The 19,372-nt window shown below is 40.2% G+C and overlaps 1 protein-coding gene across 15 annotated transcripts in view; it reads left to right on the plus strand.

Annotated features, from left to right (window-relative positions):
- VAV3 (vav guanine nucleotide exchange factor 3) overlaps window positions 1-19,372 on the plus strand; it is a 521,969-nt gene that overhangs the window by 374,324 nt on the left and 128,273 nt on the right. For 2 of the 15 annotated variants that reach the window (XM_082451933.1, XM_082451924.1), the window contains one exon: window positions 15,315-15,680. The exons of 9 other annotated variants lie outside the window; for them this stretch is intronic. In XM_082451933.1, the coding sequence (XP_082308059.1) occupies window positions 15,315-15,640 (326 nt within the window). In that variant the 3' untranslated portion in view covers window positions 15,641-15,680. Of the gene's footprint in view, window positions 1-13,157; window positions 13,242-15,314; window positions 15,681-16,115; window positions 18,366-19,372 lie in introns of those variants that run through there. 4 more of the 15 variants (XM_082451929.1, XM_082451931.1, XM_082451930.1 and 1 more) reach the window with 3 other exon arrangements.

Below are 19,372 nucleotides of genomic sequence, written 5' to 3' on the forward strand. Positions count from 1 at the left end.
ATGTCAATGTCATGAAAGACTGCAGAATTGTTTCAGATTGAAGAGAAAGAGACCAAAGAAACATGACAGCTACATGCAACATGTGATCCTAGGTTGAATCCTGGACCAGAAATTTTTTTTTTTTGCTATAAAGGACACACATGGAACAGTTAACACATTTTGAATAAGTTTCTAGATTAAATAATTTTTGTTTCTGATAATTGTACTGTGATCATACAAGAGAAGAAAATGCCTTTGTTTTTAGGAAGGACACACTGAAATATTTAGATAAAGGACATTGTCTGCAACATATTCTAAAATAGTTCAGGAAAATATAGAGATGATAAACATGGTAAAATATTAACACTTGAGGAGTTTGAGTGAAAAAAATATAAGAATTCTTTGTACTATTCTTGCTACTTTTAAGTCTGAATTATTTCAGAAGTAAAAGTTTTAAAATTTCAAGATGATCCGTTTACCTGAGAACTAACAGAATTGGGAGAAAATGGCAGCATTCTCCTCTTTCACTTGTTCCAGGAGCAGGGGGAGCTTGGTGCACTGATTTTAGGGTGTGCAGAGTACGGAGTAGGTCATATTAGAACCATCTCTTCCTTACCTGTGACCTCACTGTGTTTACTTACTCATTCCTTCATTGCTTTATTCAACAGTTATTTATTCAACACCTACTATGTGCCAGGTCCTGTTCTGGATGCTAAATATAACAATGAATAAGATGGATAGGAACAAACATAAAACAAATAACTTCATAAATAATCACAAATTTTGATAAGTCTTATGAAGCAGAAGCAAAGTGAAAGTGTCCAACAAGAGGGCCTATTTAACCTGTAGGGTCAGGGAAGGACATTTTGAAGAAGTGGCATCTAGACGAAACTTAAAGGATCTATGTGGATTGGCAGGGTGTGGGTTAGTGGTGGTAGGGAAACATCACAGTGAAGCAGCAGCCTGTGTGAAGGACATTTAACAGGAAATAACTTCACACGTTTAAGGAATTAGAAGGGGGTCGAAACGTTTAAAGCATAGTGAGTGGATTCTAATATATACATTGGGAATGTATTGAAGCTTTATAAGCAGAAATGATATGAACTGATTTACATTGTTTTGAAAGATCACTGCCTACTCTGTGAGAGTGGCTTGAAGGGAGGCATGGACCGAAGAGAGGAGTGAGGAAACTACTGCAGATGTCCAAGGGAGGGATGATGGAGGTTTGGACAAAAGCTGAATAGAGACAGTGGAGCAGGACAGTGGGCAGATTTTGGTATCATCTGGAAGTCGAATTGATTGGATAAAGGAATTGAGGTAGAGGTGGTACATGTATGATACACAATTATTTGCCTTGGATGACTGGCAAACGGTGAAACCATTGGACTGATCAAGAAACAAAAGAGACATAACATGTATAGAGGAGAAGGTAATACATTCAGTTGTGCAGACTTTCAGTGCCTGTGCACACTCAGTGGTTCATTAGGCATTTGACACTAAGAAGAGTGGTTGGGGTTGAAGACAGAGTTTTATGAATCGCTCACAGTTTGTTTCATAGTTTACATAAAATATAGCATTATTTTTATACAGTTTTAATGATTTCTTCTGGTATATTGCTCCCTGAAGCCTTAGGAACCAGGGTCCTGAGCTTCCCATTCTCAAATTGCACTTTGCACAGTGCCTTTCATGAAACACGTGTTCAGAAAGGGCTAAATGAGTGAAGTCAGAGCCTAAGGTCTGTGGGAGACATAGCAGGTATTAAAGCACTATGTGTAGTTGTTATTTGAAAAAGCATGGAGAGATGGGTGGGCTTGAAAACAAAATATAGAACAGCATGATCCTTTTGAGGTGGTGACAAATATTATAGCAATTCTTCAGAAATTGACAAAGGCTTCCTGGGTCTTTGGGACCGTGCGAATGACGTTGCAGGAAAAAGTAAAAGCCAGAGCCAGGGCCCCAGGCTGCTTTTCCCTAGTGTGGTCTCGTTCCTTTCACGCAGGTAGTCCCGTTATTCTATTAGCCATCTGACAAGGTGCTTAAGCTTCATTTTAGCCAGTGTTTTAGAAACTTGGAGAATTTGTATCGTTCATATTTATTTAACTCACTGTTAACATTACATAACTTGCTTATTCCTGATAATTCTTGAAACATCTGATAATGCCTTAACCATTATTTATTAGTTTTATCACAGTGTAATAGTGGATAATATTTATTATCTCCTTCATATACACTCCTCAAACATCCACTTATTTTTTACCTTCTTGCCCTTGTAATTCAACATATCTATATTCATCTACTCTTATTCTGATCTCCTAATTTTATCCTCAGTCTTTTGTCATCTTTTTCCTTGGTCATTTGGCATTTGGGTTTGATTAAATCTAATTTTATTCTGGTAATTTAAATATCTGTTTTAATCTCACTGTAATAGCTTCCTAGAACTGCCTTAAAAATTACCATAAATGAAGGGGATTAAAACAACAGAAATTTACTCTTATTGTTCTGGAGGCCAGAAGTCTGAAATCAAAGTGTTGGCAGGGTTGGCTCCTACTGGAGGCTTTGAGGGGGAATCCATTCCATGCCTCTCTTCTAGTTTCTGGATGGCTGCTGGCAATTTTTGCTGTCCCTTGGCTTACAGACACACCATTCCAATCTCTGCCTTGTCTTCATATAACCTCCTCCTCTGTGTGTCATCTCCCTTTCTCTTCTTTTATAAAAACACTTATTTCATTTAGAGCTCATCCTAATACAGGATGATTTCATCTTGAGGTCCTTAACTTACATCGGCAAAGACCCATTTTCCAAATAAGATCACATTCACAGGTTCTAGGCGGACATGTCTTTGGGGAGGTGAGGCACCATTCAACTCACTATAATCTCATCATACTAATGTTAAATTTTTCTCCAAATTTTTCCATCCTTATTTTTTTTTTATTGGAGTTATAAGAGGACTTTGCATTATTAGGGCAGATGGGTAGTCAACGGATGGGGAGTTACAAGGGAAACATTACCTTAATACAATGAAGTGTTTTCAATGGCTTGTAACTTTCCTGCAGTGAAACACACTGTCTTCCTGAGAGAGAGCACTTCTAGCCAATCAAAGTTTCCCAAAAAGGTCTACATGACCAATTGTTTGAAACACTATATAAAATACTTGATATAGAATAAGAACCTAGTAATTCTGTCTGATATTCAATAATTTAATGATTAAAAGAACACTATATTTTTCAAACCCCTTTCACTTATATTAATGTCTCCAACTGAGTGTTTCATGAATCACCAGTCCTGTGAGAAGCATCATGAAAGGTTTCGTTTGTTAAACAGATGTACCAGAAGTGCTGCTTGTATGATATAGGAAAGCGATGAGTTTCCCTAGTTTATTTCATCCTGCAACACTGTTTCATAATGTGTAATATTTGTATTATGAGCCTTGAGAGAGTTAGTGTATGTGACGCACTTAGAACAATGTCTGGCACATGGGAAGTGCTCTGTGCATGCTTTTCTATGGGCTAAGGTGGTTCTAACATATTGCTGTCATTTTTATACTGTTTTTCTCAGGATGTCTATCATGTCCACAGAACTTACTGTTCTTGGGCAACTAATCAACTACGGCTGAACATGTTCATTATTAGGTCATTCTGGGCTTCCTTTTTTTACTTACTTGCTTCAGGAGCTTTAGTAGCTACTTTAAGGGATTTTTATCCTGAACCTGATAGCTTTAAGAATTGGTAGCCAGTACCCAGGGTCCCTTCAGAAATCGATAGCTTGCAGATCGAAATTCTACAGATTCAAGTAACCTCACTCAAAGCTGTCCTTTTTCATGTTTCAAAACTCAAAAAGCAGTCCTTATGTTTTAATATGTTTCATTTTGTATACTGTTCTTTCTATAAACCTTATTTTCTAAATTAAAAACTGGTCTCAATATGTGTAATGTTCCCTAATTGACTATAGTATCCTCATGTGGCAGCCCTGATCCAAGGCTTATGGTTTTTCTAGTCTCCCTTCCCTGTAAAACAAACATAAATTGAGAGGAGTTCCTTTTTTTCTTGCTAAAATTTGGATCAGGCTCCTAGCTTTGAGGAACAATGCTGAGAGCTCTTTTCTTCCTCATATATACCATTGATATGCAGCTTCCCCTACTGAATTCCAGATCTGCATAAGGGAGCCGGTCTTAACTCTGCAACTCTTGTCTGTCCTAATAGCATGAAAAGTTGAGTACAGACTTGGCCAGGGTTTCCGTTCATTCACTGCTTTATGCATTCAACATTTTTGAGCATCTACTTGTACTGAACACTCTACTGCACATATCCCTTGGGTGTTACATACAGTTTAGCTTAACAGCTGAACAACAGACAGGAATGCAGGGGGACTCTGGTATTGAGGCACTTCAGACTTAGCAGCAATGTCAACCCTGGTAGAGGCTTTTTTAGCAAGTATTTTTTTGTGACATTCCTGAGAGGTCATCCTCAGGCTTTACTTGACACTCAGGTGACTTAATGTCTACGGCCACACAAATCACCCAACTTATTTATTTATTTTATACATTTATTTACTTATTTATTTTTGGCTGTGTTGGGTCTTCGTTGCTGCGCACGGGCTTTCTCTAGTTGCAGCGAGCAGGGGCCACTCTTCGTTGCGGTGCAAGGGCTTCTCTTGCTGCGGAGCATGGCTCTAGGCACGTGGGCTTCAGTAGTTGTGGCTCACAGGCTCTAGAGCACAGGCTCAGTAGTTGTGATGCACGAGCTTAGTTGCTCCGCGGCATGTGGGATCTTCCAGGACCAGGGCTCAAACCCGTGTCCCCTGCACTGGCAGGTGGATTCTTTTTTTTCTTCTCTTTTTTTTTTTTTTTAATAAATTTATTTATTTTTGGCTGTGCTGGATCCTCGTTGCTGTGTGCGGGCCTCTCATTGTCGTGGCCTCTCCTGCTGCAGAGCACGGGCTCCAGGCACGCAGGCCCCAGCAGTTGTGGCACGCGGGCTCAGTACCCACGGCCCGTGGGCTCCAGAGTTCAGGCCCAGGAGCCGTGGCACACGGGCCTAGCGGCTCCGCGGCACGTGGAATCCTCTCGGGCCAGGGCTCGAACCCGTGTCCCCTGCATTGGCAGGCAGACTCCCAACCACTGCACCACCAGGGAAGCCCCCCAATTTATTTTTTGAACAGAATTTTTTAAATGCTTATATTGATCCAGAAACTTGACTTATTGGAGCTATTTACCATCGTTAGCTCATCTCTTCAGAATTACTCAAAGTTAAATATACTACATACGCACTCTACCATGATTACCTTTCATCTGATGTGCTTTTTTCCCTTCCCCACTGTATTTCTTTCTTTTTCAATAAGTTACTCAGATTTATCAGTCCCTTGTCATACACGTGGTTGCCAAATCTGTCACCATCCTGGCCACTCTGCTACGAATACACTCAAATTTGTCAGAATTGAGCATAAACACTTCAAGATTATCTGACTTGCTCGTTCAGATCTTTTCCTATTCAAAGCTCAGTCTTTCTATTCAAAGCTCCATCTTCCCCAGTTAATTTTCCCTCTTTTTCTTTATCCTTCCTCATAGGGCAGTTCTCCAAAACTTCTCTCCTCATCTCTTCTTTAGTTATTACATTCCCACCAATAACCCCACAGGTCCCCACATTCATTCATTCATTCAACAGACCTTTATTGAGAGCCTACTGCAGGGCTGGCACTGTTCAAATTGCTGGGGATACGCAGCAGTGGAAAAAAAAAAAAAGTCTCTGCCTCTGTGGAACTCACATGGTAATGGGGAAGGCAAATAATAGATAAAAAATAAATTATATAGTATATTAGAAGTTGGTGAGTGCTCTGGAGAAGATAATCTAACAATGTAATGCTACTCAGGAGTGCTGGGGATGGTTTATGATTTTAACTGGGGTGGTCAGATGATGAGGAACAAAAGTAGAGATTCATTTTTCCTCCTTTTGGTAGCTTAATAGAGAGCCGGTTCAGCAGTTTTCAGTTCTCGACAGTAGAACAGGCTAGTACCAGCCACTGGCTTCCGAAGCTCCCCTTTCTAACAAGGTCATTTGTATGACCAGTGTCTTAGTCTGTTTGGGCTGCTATAACAAAACACCATAGACCAAGTGTCTTATAAACCACAGAAGTTCATGGCTCACAGTTCTGGAGGCTGGGAAGTCCAAGGTCAAGGTGCTGGCAGATTTGGTATCTGGTAAGAGCCTGCTTTCTGGTTTATAGAAGGCACCCGTGTCCTCACATGGTGGAAAGGGGCGAGGAAGCTCTGCGGGATTGCCTTTTTAGAAGCACTAATCCCATTCATGCAGGCTTCATTCTCATGACCTAAGCACATCCCAAAAGCCCCACTTCCTAATACCATGGCATGAGGCGTTAGGTTTCAACATATGAATTTTGGGGTCTGGAGAGGGACACAAATATCTAGTCCATAGCAAACAGGGAGTTTCTGCTATCATAAACTCACATAAATACCCCATCCATCTGAAGAGCAGGCTACTGGCACTTTGACCATGGCGTGTACAGACCATCCATGCGCAACCTAAGCAGTAGGACAGTGGGAATTTAGGGGATTGAGTACCCTCTACCTACTTCTTTGCTTGTATATCACTCCCTCCCCCATAAACCCTGCTTTCTCTCTGCACCACAAGGCACAAGTGGTGTGCGTCCGTGACTCTTTTATGGGGCATCAGGGTAGGCCTCGTTGTGAAGGTAACACTTGAGTAAAGGTTCAAGGAAGTGCGAGCAGAACAGCCAGTGCAAAGGAAGGAGCATGTATGACATGCGCAATGTGGCCAGAGCAGCAGTGATGGAATCAGAGGGGTAAGGGAGGCCAGCCTCTGTGAGGCTTTATAGGACTTTAGCTTTTGTTCCGGAAGACATGGGAAGCCATTGGAAGGATTTAAACAAAGGAGAGACATGGTCTGACTTTAATAGGATTGTTCTAGAGTCTGTGTAAAAACAGGAAGACCAGTTAGGAGGCTCATGCAGCAATCCAGGTGAGAGATGGTAGCAGCCTGGACCAACATGTAGCCAGATGGGTCACCTTTATAATATATAACTGAACAGGACATTCTGACACATCAGAAGTGAGACAGAATAGCAAGAGAAGATTCAAGGCTGTGACTGTAAGGCTTTCGGCCTGAGCAACCGGAAGACTGGAGATTTTTGTAGGGAAAGGCTCAAATGGAGCCTAAAGGCTAGTCCTAGCACTCTCTATTCAAGATGAGTAATTTCCGTATCTCTGTATCATCTCTGTGTCCGTCTCTTTACTAATTTGTAAGCTCCTTTAGAGTCGATGCTCTGTCTGATCTGTTAAATCTCCAATAGCACCTTAGCACCGTCCTTGGCACATTAGTAGTTATTTAATAGATGTCTGCCAATTATTCTTAAAGAGTAAGGATTTAGGATCAGGTTCACATCTTGATAAACTAGATGCCTATAAATAATCCGAAATCCCTTGAAATGATCTAATTTTCCATAACAATAAGGCCTTATACTCATTTTTTTGCTTGTTTATGGCTTTATGCATTTAGACTGTACAGTACTGAATATAAAGTAGCTGTTTCTTTTCACAATAATTCTAAGTTTTCCTTGTCATATCTTTGAATTTTAGGTTAAAAGATTTGTCCATTTACCAGATGTCAGCATTCAATTAACTGAAACCAATCTGAATCATTCCTTTTTCAGTGACAATATATAAAATATACAATAAACACTATATATTTGAGGGAGATGGGGGAGCACATATTTGATACTATGTCTATGAATGTTTCTGGAAGTCTAAGAAGAAGACATGGCTAGGTTCTAAAATAAAACCAGGTTAAGAATCACAAATTTAAATTAAACATTCATTAAATTCTCAGCATGTTCTCTGCTGTTAGGCCATCTGTAGACAATCTTGGTAAAAGGAACCTCCTGGATCCCTGAAAGTGTCCCACATAGAACACAGTTCTTCAGGAAAATCTCTAGGCCACTGCTGGGCCCCAAACTCACAGGGATAGCTGTATTGATGATGGTATCATTGGTACAACTGCCTGATATTTTTACTGACTTTTTTTTTTTTTTTAACATAAATGAGTGTAAACACATGTGGTTGTTACATCTTAAGGCTGAGCATTAGGTATCCCAGAGAATAATTAGCAAATGCTTAGTATCATGTTCACTTATACATATAATGGATAATTAAGTGGTAGTTCAAAAATACTTTGATTTGGTAACCAGTACCTTAAGGACTAGTGTTGATTGAGCTTGGTCTCTGCTGTGTACAAATTTCAAATGTTATTGAAACTTGAGTGGATTTTCATTTGCTTGTGAACAGGAATAGCCTAATCGAGGCAGAGCATAATACTTTAAAGCAATGCTTAGTTAACCTTGACAACAAAAGTATAGGTATCAGATACCAATTCACTAGTACTTTATTATTCTGTGAACATTGTGTTCCTCTTTTAATTGACAGGCTTCTGTGGCTCTCTCCTCTCAGTCAAGTCTCAGAACCGGATAATATTCACTAACGATGTGCCAATCAGTTTATTATGGCTATGCTAATAGCTTCTGTTTCAGTTAGAGAATCTTAGTACTTCAAGTTTCGTTTAACTTGGAAAAGTTAATATTTGACTTAATATTTGAGTTAATATTTTAATAACTCCTAATGAGACCTTTTAAGTCACTAAACTATGAGCCACTTATTTGCTAATGTTCCATGAACATTAGCCCATTTGAGTGCCAGGTATCATGTGAAAATAACCAGAGACCCCTACCCCTAAGTGTGATGGTCTCTCTGAGCAAGGCTCTCCTTTGTCTGTGCTAATAAGGAATTGAAAGTATTTGAGGAAGGACAAAAGTTAGGCCCTTAACTAAAGCATGCAGTTTGCAAATGATTACTTCAATGAAAAAGGTCTCAACGTAGATTTACTATTATCTCAGTGGATACAGATATGAATAAAAGTTCTTTCTCTCAAGAAGCTTCCCAGAATAATGTAATGTACTAGCAGGCTTCCTATAATATTAGGTGGTGAAGTGAATATTAGGCCAGGAAGTGAAAGGGATAGGAAATAATAATCCCTCAACATTCCCATCTGAATGTCACTGTTACTCAGCTGTTTCTATTCCATTCCAGGATATGCACCTACCAATAATTCTTTTTTTTTTTTTAAACATCTTTATTGGAGTATAATTGCTTTACAATGGTGTGTTAGTTTCTGCTTTATAACAAAGTGAATCAGTTATACATATACATGTGTTCCCATCTCTCTTCCCTCTTGCATCTCCCTCCCTCCCACCCTCCCCAATAATTCTTATATTAGCGTCATCTTGGTATAGTCGGAGGAGTACGATGAAGAAAACATGTATCTGTACGTGTGTGTAGAAATAGGTAGATGTATTCTCAGTATGGACAGAAATATGTTTTGCAGGTTAAGCCATTCTGCAAAATATTTTTATCAAATACCTTATTCTGACATTGCTTACGTCTAGATTTAAATCCATACTTTCCTAGGGAAACACATTATTTTATACTCGTCTACATAGGTGCCAGACATTCAAATGCTGTTTTGCCAGCTTACGAGAATTAAGGACCCAAACACACTGAAAATTTATGTATAGAAAGAGCGACAACCATAAGTCATGCTACAATGCGTAGAAAAGTAGAAAGCATCTTACCAAGCCTTAAAGTGTTTGGCTGAGAGCTACATACTGGGTGACACGAGCAAAAGGTTAATCAGTTTCTCCTGAGAAGATTCCTCAGGTGTACGGTATGGTTAATGCCATGAGACATTCAGAAAAATTATAGTTACTGTAGGAATATCACTGATAGATTATGGCTCTCAGGGACCCTGGGGAATAAATCCTGAACATATTTCATGTTCTTCCCTTTATGTTGTGCTGGCTTTTGTTGGAAGTCTTTGAGCAGTTAAGTGAGCAAAAGATGAGCTCAACAAACAGGAGGAGGAGAAATAAGGAGCTTGCAGAATTAAATACCCTGCTGAGATACTCATCCATGTAGCAGCTTCAGTTGCTTAGCCCTGGGCCTGATCCTGTGGGGATGCAGAAGCAGCGTAAGAGCCAGTCCCTACTCTCCAGAATCAACGACTCATTGAGATACAACACAGGAGCACATGCAGTAATGAAACAGCAGGGCCGGGGAGCGCCGTGACGTAAGTGCCTAACACTTACGGACAGAGGACAGAAAAGGGGACGAGCGTTATCTGGATTGGTCGGGGAAGGGCCTGAGCTGAGCTTCGGAGACGAGGAGGTTGAGTTTCACAGAAGCAAGGTGAAGGAGCAGCATCCCAGAATGAGGGTGGGAATGGTGTTTGGGGGAGTGGGGGGCAGTTAGGAAGCTGGGATGCAAAGAATTTGTGCGGGTAAATGATGGAAGATTTGGTGAGAAAGGCAGGATATAGCCAGACTACGAATTGCTATGGAATTGAAGTCAAGAGTTAGGATGTTATAATTTAGGAAGAGGAATGATGAGTAGTCTGTTTATGATGAGTAGCTGAGAGGCAGTATTTAGAATAGACTGGAAAGAAAGCTGAAAGTAAGAAGACCAATTAGGAGGCAGTTGTCTTAGTTTAGAAATGGCATAAGTACCTGAGTTGGGATGGTGGAGCTGAGAACTTAGTGAAGGAACAACTTGATATCTCAGAGGAAGACGAGAGTGAACAGAAAGAGCTAAAGAGGTGTACTGACCTTGCAAAGACAGTCTGCAAAGAGAACGTGGGAGTAGTTGGAAAAATAACACAGTTGTGGGAGGTTGAGCTAGGTTATAGGGAGGAAGATGATGGGTTTGGTTTCAGACAACTTAAATCAGAGATCATGACTGTACCTGATGGCAAGGTGATGAAAATGTGTGAAATCACAGACTGGAATTCAGGTGAGAAGCCAAGGCATATGCAAGAATCTGTTCCATTCATTGGGGAAAAAATTAGAGTGAAGCCAGCAGAGGAGCCAAGGCCTAACCATGGTGGGAATAGCTACCATTTAGTAAAGATGATAATTTTTAGATAAGATTTAAGATGGTTCAAATTATAGGCACTTGACATGAATGCAAATGGTTACAAGGCTTTTAGGGTTAGGAGAGAGGGGTAGTATACCGATGTTATGTATTTGAAACAGATTCAAGTCCTCTGGTGAGGCATTATCCATATTCAGGAATGTTAGATATTTTAAGATGAGAGAAAGGTAGATAGATTAGATTAGATAACCTATTTTTGAGATTTAAATAGCATTTAATTGTGTTTTCATTGATCTCTTATTTCTTCCTTCTAGAGTTAACTTTTGTTATATTTCAGACTCTTGAATTACCTTCGTTAGAAATTTTGGGGAAATACTGTCTGCTTTTATTACTCCATGGATAAATAGTCCCAGAGAGAGAATCAAGGATGGACACTTAGAAAGCAGTTTGAGGAGAAAATTCCCCTCATTACAAAGAAGTAATGGGGAGAATGAGGAGTTCTAATTTAAGTTCTCACAAACGTGGGATAGGAATCCTGGCACTAGATTTTCTGTCAAAAGTAGAGTTAGGGTGCCATTTTCCTCATTAAATTAAAGATGACATCCTCTCCTCTCTCTAACAGTGGGTATAACATGATCTCGAGGAAAACAAAACAAACCAGTTACATTGCATGGCAATAAGTGAATTGCACAGATTGTAAAATTAGTTGTAATAGCATGTACTGCTGCATTTTAAAATAAAAAAGTGTAACTTGGAACATGCAACGGATTAGAAGAGAACCTTGATTATTAACAAGGATATACTTCAGGGTAGGTTAAAAGTAAGTATGTGAAGCCATTTATGAGAAAAGTGTCACTGAATGCACCAATGTATATATGAACCAAAGAACATCTGAACCCTTCCTTGCAATTCCTTTCCCCAGTTTATTTGGTTGGAATCTAAGTATCCCGTTAATGAGCTACTGATATCCCTAGTATCTCTAGGGCCCCTTCTTGACAGGAGTATCTCTGCCATAAAATTTTCAGTAACCCAGGTTCCTTGAAGCTCATCCTTAAGGTGAGGTCTGCCTTCTCAAGAATCAGAATGATAGCTTTCACATTCCAGACAGCAGGATAGAATAAAGAATCAAAGAGAAGGGTGAAGGTGTGTGCCAGCTGCCTTCCCAGGAAAGGTACCAGAAGTTGCCTTATGATACTTCTGTATATATCCCAGTAGCAAGAACTTTGTATCCCTTCTGGGCAAACATAGCCCAATGAAATAACCTATTACGTGGATTAAGGGAAGAATCAATATTGGGAGAAAGTTTACAACCACACCTTCCTTTTCCATTGCAATGGCACCATGGTATCAGCAGGGTGAGTTTTAAAACTGCCTAAGGTGGTACCTGAAGCAGAGGGGTAGATGCAGAGAGGGTAGCGGTGAGGAGCCTCGGCTCTGGAGTCACACTGCCTAGGTTTGAATCTAGGTTGTTCTCAAATGTGAAGAAGAAATAGCATGGGTACCTTCCTCTTTGAGTTGTTGTGATAATTAAATGAATATAAAACATTGAGCATGGCATCTAACACTTCCAAACCATTTGATAAGTTTAGCTCTGATTATTAAAAAGTGAGAAGTTTTTGAGCATCCAAATGCATAGAAATTTTCTGTACATTCCTACAAGTTGGGGATAGATTTACTTTCTTTTCCAGATATAATTCAAAGTGGTTTACATTTTATTTTTGGAAGTAACCTAGCATGTGCATGCTTGTTTGGAGGGTGAGTGTGGTTCCTAACAAATCGTCTGAGTGATTTTCTTGAATTTTCAGTGGGCTCTGCATGTTTCATTGACACCACCCTATAGGCTCTTACTTCTTGTATCAGTTTTGATGTGAAGCATATTTTACGTTAAGAATTTACAGGATCCCCCTCTCCACTGATGTGACAAAGTGGGAATTGTGCACCACATCAAGAGGAGAAGGCCGTCCTTGGATAGAGTGGGTATGCTGTGTTCACCTAGAAAGGGATAGATCGCTCTGAACTGCAGAACTAATGTCAATCAAAATGTAATCATCTGGCTTGTTCTTCATTTAGAAATGGTGATAGGAGACAAGTGGGTGAAAGCAAAGCTTGATATTTCAACTTTGATATGACAATTTTCTTACGGTTATAGACAACGAAATAGCTGTGTCGAAATATGTTTTGCCGACACCTAAATGGTCTTTGCTTCTCTCTTTTTCTTTCCTTCTCTAAGCCCCTCCTTTGCTCTGTGGGTTTTCTTTTGTAACTCCTCCAGACTACAGCTTTCTTCCCCCTTCTCCCACTCCTTTCTGGTCAGGTACTGTTTTACTGCTTTTATATGTCTTTTCAACTTGCTTCTGTTTGCAAATAAAATATTTTGACTTCTGTGTATGGCTTCTCATGTAGATACATCTCCTCACAAACAGCCCCTCGAGTCACATTCCCACCACGCACTTTCCTTTTCTCTGTCATCAAGTCATCGTTTGTCTTGACATACCGCTCCTCTGGTTTTGTGTGTGTGCTCATGTTATGTATTTCAGCAAGACATTTTCTCTTTCATCAGCTGGAAAGAGTTGAGAGCCAAAAGTATAAAGGGGGGAATGAAGCGCTCCGTAAAACTAGCTTTCCTGAGGATCAGAAATTTTAGTTGAGAAAAGCCAGTGTTCATGTATTTCCATTAAGAAAATAAATAGGACCAAAATCCCAACTTTATGTCCAAATATAAGAGTACAGTTTGGTCCAAATTGCTTTAAAGGATGGCTGTGCCCATCGGTTTGTGCAGGGCATTCTGGTCTTGACTTCTGTCATTAGCCAGAGAATGTAAGGGCTGTTTATGGGACACACAGGGGAGTACATGATGGCTGGATAAAGTATGTTTTCTTACCGATTTTTAAAAATTAACCTGTAAGTCCCAATGGAATAATAAAATTTAGTACCAGAAGGCCCTTACAAGTCATCTCGTATAGACCTTTCATTTTATAGGTGAGGAGAATGTGGCCCAGAAGGGTTAAGAGACCTGTACAAGGTCACACAATTAAGCTGATGATGGGTTTTTCCATCACTGGGGTGTTTTTATGTGCATGACTCTAAGAGTAGTGCCCCAGTAATGGGATGGTTTTCAGTAAGAAAACTATTAAAGTGGTTTGTGTCTGAACTGTAAAATAAAATGACCTATTTTTGCTCCCTTTACAGTTCTGAAATCTACAGCATTGCTATTCGTTTATCTTATGATGGACACCTGGAGACTAAAAAAAATTTCTGTCATTGCAGAGCCCTGAAAAATAGGCCAGAGATCCCGGTCTCCAAGTGGGCAGGCTCTTCCAGGGTAACAGGTCATAACTGCAGCTGCCTAGGCACTGGGAACTGTTAAAAATATGGATGTGTGGCATTTCCCATGTTTTTTTTTCTTATACTTCAGTTTCTCTACCGTTTAAGGTTTATAAAGTCCCACCAATCTCAGGTGAGTGATTCTCAGAATCACTGAACATATCATTGAAAACACTTTATAACCCCAAGGAGCAACAGGTAGAGATGTTAATATAAAATGTGTTATGAAACACTAGAGGCAAACAAATGTACAGCTTGAACAGAATTTTCCTTTCAGGACAGGCAGGTGAGGGCAGGGAGCAGGTTAGCTCCTCTCCTACCATTTAAAAAACAAAACACAAAAAAAAACTGAATATAGGAGGCAGATGCCCTGAATCTTCTTTTTGATTAAGTATTTCAGTAAAGGTTTTCTATAAGGCAGTATTTGTTTGAAACAAGGTAAATGGATGGTGTTTATCTGTTTTTTCCGTGAAACATGATTTAAGCTTCTTCACAAGTGCAATTATATATAAAAGAGTAACTGTCCCTAAATAGTTTTAACTAAAAAAAAAAAAGGCTGTTCGGGGGGAGGGGAGAGGATAGAGGTGATGACATGGATTCAACAAGAGACTTTCAGAACAAAAAAGTTGGTTGCTTTGAGTCTTAAGTTGAAAAGTTTACAAGATGAAAATGTGAAGCTTTTACCATAGAGGTTCGAGTTAAAAATGGATTACTATGCCATCAATAGGAAATTTAGGCTAGTTATTTGAGATTCTATCTCCTTAGGCAGTAACTTAGATATTAGCCTTTTTTTTTAAACTACAAAAACTAGTCCGTGTTTTGAAGTTCCTATGAAGAATGTGAAAACAGAACAACAGTTTTTTAAACTTTGTGAGATGAACTTGACTACACCCGACTGAATTGAAACAGCAGTTCTGCTGCTTTCAAGCCCCTCTGCCATCATCACTAGTCTGTCACGAAATCACGGCCGCGCATTTTGACAGCATCTATAACATCCATCTGATTAGGTGCTTATGGTTGGTAAACTGCACATCAATTCTGACGCCCCATCGTTTCTTTACAGTATTAAGTCCAAAGGTGCTGGGCATCGCCATCGCTCGGTATGACTTCTGTGCAAGAGATATGCGAGAATTGTCCTTGTTGAAAGGAGATGTGGTGAAGATTTACACGAAGATGAGTGCGAATGGCTGGTGGAGAGGAGAAGTAAATGGCAGGGTGAGCTGTCCCCCTCGATGTGCTCTTCACATGAATGAAGGGGGCTGGGCAGCCGCTGGCGCCCACTGTGGTGGGGGGAACCCTACACCGTGTGGCAGGCTTCACCCCCCAGAGCCCTGGCTCCGCACGGTGGTGTTCCTTCCTGAAAACAGGCACTCAAGAAAAATGTGTTGAGTGAATATGATAGCGGCATCAATAAAGTTTACTTGGGCAAGTTCGATGGCTTCCTGTTGGGAAAAGGGTTGAGCATATCAGTTCTTTTGAGTCTCTAAGCCTCTTTTTAAGTCTAGAGCATAAACTTTATGTGGAGTACAAAATATCTGTAAGAGCTGATGATCTAAATTGGAAAGAGTGGGGCATAGGACCTCTGTCTTTATATCTTGTTCTACAGCAGAAATAGGAAGCATTAACTAGTAGAGCCCCTTAAATTACATATTTGTGTGCTAGCAGATTAGAACAGTTTAAGCGTATTGTATTCCACCCTTTCTGTCACTCACTCTATTGGGCTTTTAGGAGCAGTTTAAACCGATCCTCTTCACCTGCAGTGGGCATAAAACGCCAGATTAATTCAGGGTGTTATGAAAATGAAATGCCTTTGAAGTGCCGGATGCAGAGTCACATTGCTGTGTTGGTTGCTTTTCCTTTTTAGGTGGGCTGGTTTCCATCCACGTATGTGGAAGAGGATGAATAAATTCCAATCCAGCGTTGCACCCCGCACCAGGAGTTTCAGAGAAGGGATAAATAGAAGCCTGCACAGCATTATGAATTCACTGAAGTGTTTAAAAAGCTGCCTTTCTGGCTATTCAACATCCTCCCTGTTTTTCCCCTCCTAAGTCTTAATGCTGGGGTTTCTAAAGATGCTGGTACTGACAGATTAATGGCTCGCCTAGAGCTGTGCAAGAAACAGCCTGCCCGCCTGTCATCGTCAGGGACCAGGGCAAAGCCAAAAGCTTTTCTTCCCCCAAAGAGCCCTGCAAACACATTGGTTCATGTTTCTTTTTCCTTCGTCCAGTCAGACGCCATGAATGCCAGCCAGCCATTAGGAAATGCTTAACACATATTTATTTTCTTCTCACGTGCCATTCACCAGAATTTTTGATGGTACAGAGAAGAAGAAGTTTAATTTTGCCTTTCCCAGCATGAAGAAAAATGGGAGTTCTGCCACTGGGGCAGCTTATTGGAAAGATCCAGCATTACTTGTCTTAAAATTGCTTCACAAGGTGACTCATTGCCTGGCAAACACTTTTACCCCCTGATGTTACTCATGTTAAAATATAAGAGACAAATGCTCAGGTTTGCTTCATAAGTGATATTATATGGGACGGGGGGTGGGGGTCCATTATTCATTTGGTGTCCTGATGAGATTTGCAAACTTTTTCATAAAAGGAAGACATACAGAAGAGTACATAAAAGAGTATCTTCATATTAAATCTTCACAACCTTCATGATTTCATAGGGTTATTTTGGAAATGTAGTACTTCACTTTATGAGATAATCTTGGTTGGGTATGTTTTAGGTAGTTACAAATAACCTGAATTAAGGTGGCATTGTTTACAGAAACAGACCAAGGGCTATGATTTATAGTAAGTCATTTTAGAGAAGCAACATCTATTAACATATGCCTTTTTATCCCCTGACACCTCCCCCCCAACCCCCCGCAAAAAAAAAGACCTGCGATATGTTGCTGATTCCCACATTTTCCTGGAGGATTTACAGTAGCACAAACAACCTTGTCGAGGATTTTTGAAGGAAAGCACAGCAAGGTCCTTTATGCATTTCAGGGACAGAAGGAGGGTCACTAGACTTTTCTGGTCTTATTCACTGTGGGATCCCAGCTCTCACTGAGGCTCTTCCCATCTGAGGCCATTTCTGGGTGTGTATTAACCAGTGGGAAGATCAGTCTGCAGTGCACTTATTTGACCAAGTCTTCACCCTTTATGTGAGAAGTCTCAGTACATTTTTCCTGGGATGTACAGAGTGCCCAGTCAAGACAGTCAAGTTAAGACACTAACTTGGCCCTTTCCTGATGAAATATTTTCTCCATAGAGGAAGTCATGTTCTGACAAGACTCGGAGAGTGTTTGCAGAAAACATTAAAAGCGTTAACTTAATAGAGCCAAAGTAGGAACATTTAGTTCTGAAATTTTGGACCATCTCTAAAATGAGGTGGGCGTGGCTGGCCTTCTCCCCAACCCACTTGAGGGCCAGAACTTGATGTTCATTGGACACGTCTCCCTTTAGAGACCCTCGTGGGCTAGGACTTCTTAAATAGAATAGATTCAGGACCTTTACCTCAGAATTATGTAAACTGTGATTGTCTTTTAGAAAAGTTATTATTTGCAAAAACCAGTTAAGTTTTTGTATATGTGTAAATGATCATGAAATTGAGTTTTATAAGATGTTCTGTACAGTAAAGTTATACCCTCAAGGTGTATCTTGGAGTGGATTCTTTCCCATAAAGTCTTATCTGCAACACTGTGTCTGGGGAATGTTCTGTCTGTTACTGTCTGCCAAATGTTATGGTGAGGGCAGCTTCATAAACACTCCTCTGTACAGTATTGTAGCTTGTGCTGTTTCTTTTATTGTTGTTTTACCCGATAGACTCCCTCTCTTTCTGGTTGCATGTCATGGACCTGGGGGTTTCCCAGCAGAGGATATTAGAGTCCCTTTTCATGACGTTGCCAATTACATCTTTGTCTATGTTTAATACTTCATATTGGAAACTTTAAATGCTGCGAATTTGTGTAGATTTCTAATACCAAAGACAGAAGTAAATGTTTTTTCCATACTTTGTCTTGCCTGTATGCAGCCCTGTGTAATATGGTGAATTAGAGTGGTATTTCACTTTGTAATATTTTGTAAATATGTCAATATAATAAATAGTTACTACTTGCATTACATCAATTGAGAGTTGAAGTCTTTCCATAGGACAATTCCATACATAATTCAACATGTGCCAACCTCATCATAAACATGGAACTAGAAGCCCTAACTTTGATCTGGTTGAGCTCAGGATTGCTGCCTGAACAGTTATGAACAGTGGCCTGTAAGGCATACTCAATAGTTGCAAATAATATATTGTTGACGTGCTTCCCATGTGCCACGCACTGTTCTAAATGCTTTATGTGCTCTAACTTGCAGTAACCCCAGGAGGTATAGTCCCATATTATCTCCACTTTTCAGATGAAGAAACAGGCATTTCAAAAGGCTGTAGCTTGACTCAGCTCTCAGAGCTGACAAGCGTCGGAGATGGAGTTCCAAATTGGACAGTCTGGCTCCAGAGCCTATACCATGACACTTAATGGGTCAAGAGGGAGATTAGGGATGTTTCTAAGATTGCACAGCTGAGAAGCTATGATACAAGATATCATAACGATTGAAGATGAACACAGCACTCCGAAATGTTCTCCTATTCCTGCCTCTTAAAAGAAAGCCTCAAACAGATATTGCCTAGAGAGAGGTGTCAGAGGAGATTGAGCTTTTTTTTCTATTTTGATTCAACTTTTCCACAGAAAATGATGAACTGCTAAGCCAGAGAGACACAGAGGCAAGTCTCCCTTGGCAGAGCAGGCCTGCGGGTTGTCCACAGTGGTGGAGACCGGCTGGCTCAGGAGAGGGTGGAAGCCCGTTCCTTCTAAGGAGCGGGAAAAGTCAGTTCCATGGTAGTAGCTTCTGGTTGATGTCACCAGTACCACTATGCTCAGAAATATAAAATCTCCCCTATTTCATTATAGTACAGTGGGTTATCCCAACTCTTACTCCCTTTACTTGAAGGACTGATTCCTTTGGAATTCTCTTCAACATGTTAACATTTTTGTGACTTTAGACCTTGTATCTTATTATCACCACTCTCACCACCACTGCCAATCATGATAAAAACTCCCTCGATTTATTAGTTAACGTGGGA

The sequence above is a fragment of the Balaenoptera physalus genome (genome assembly GCF_965194825.1).
Source record: "Balaenoptera physalus genome assembly, chromosome: 1".
Classification (NCBI taxonomy): Eukaryota; Metazoa; Chordata; class Mammalia; order Artiodactyla; family Balaenopteridae; genus Balaenoptera; species Balaenoptera physalus.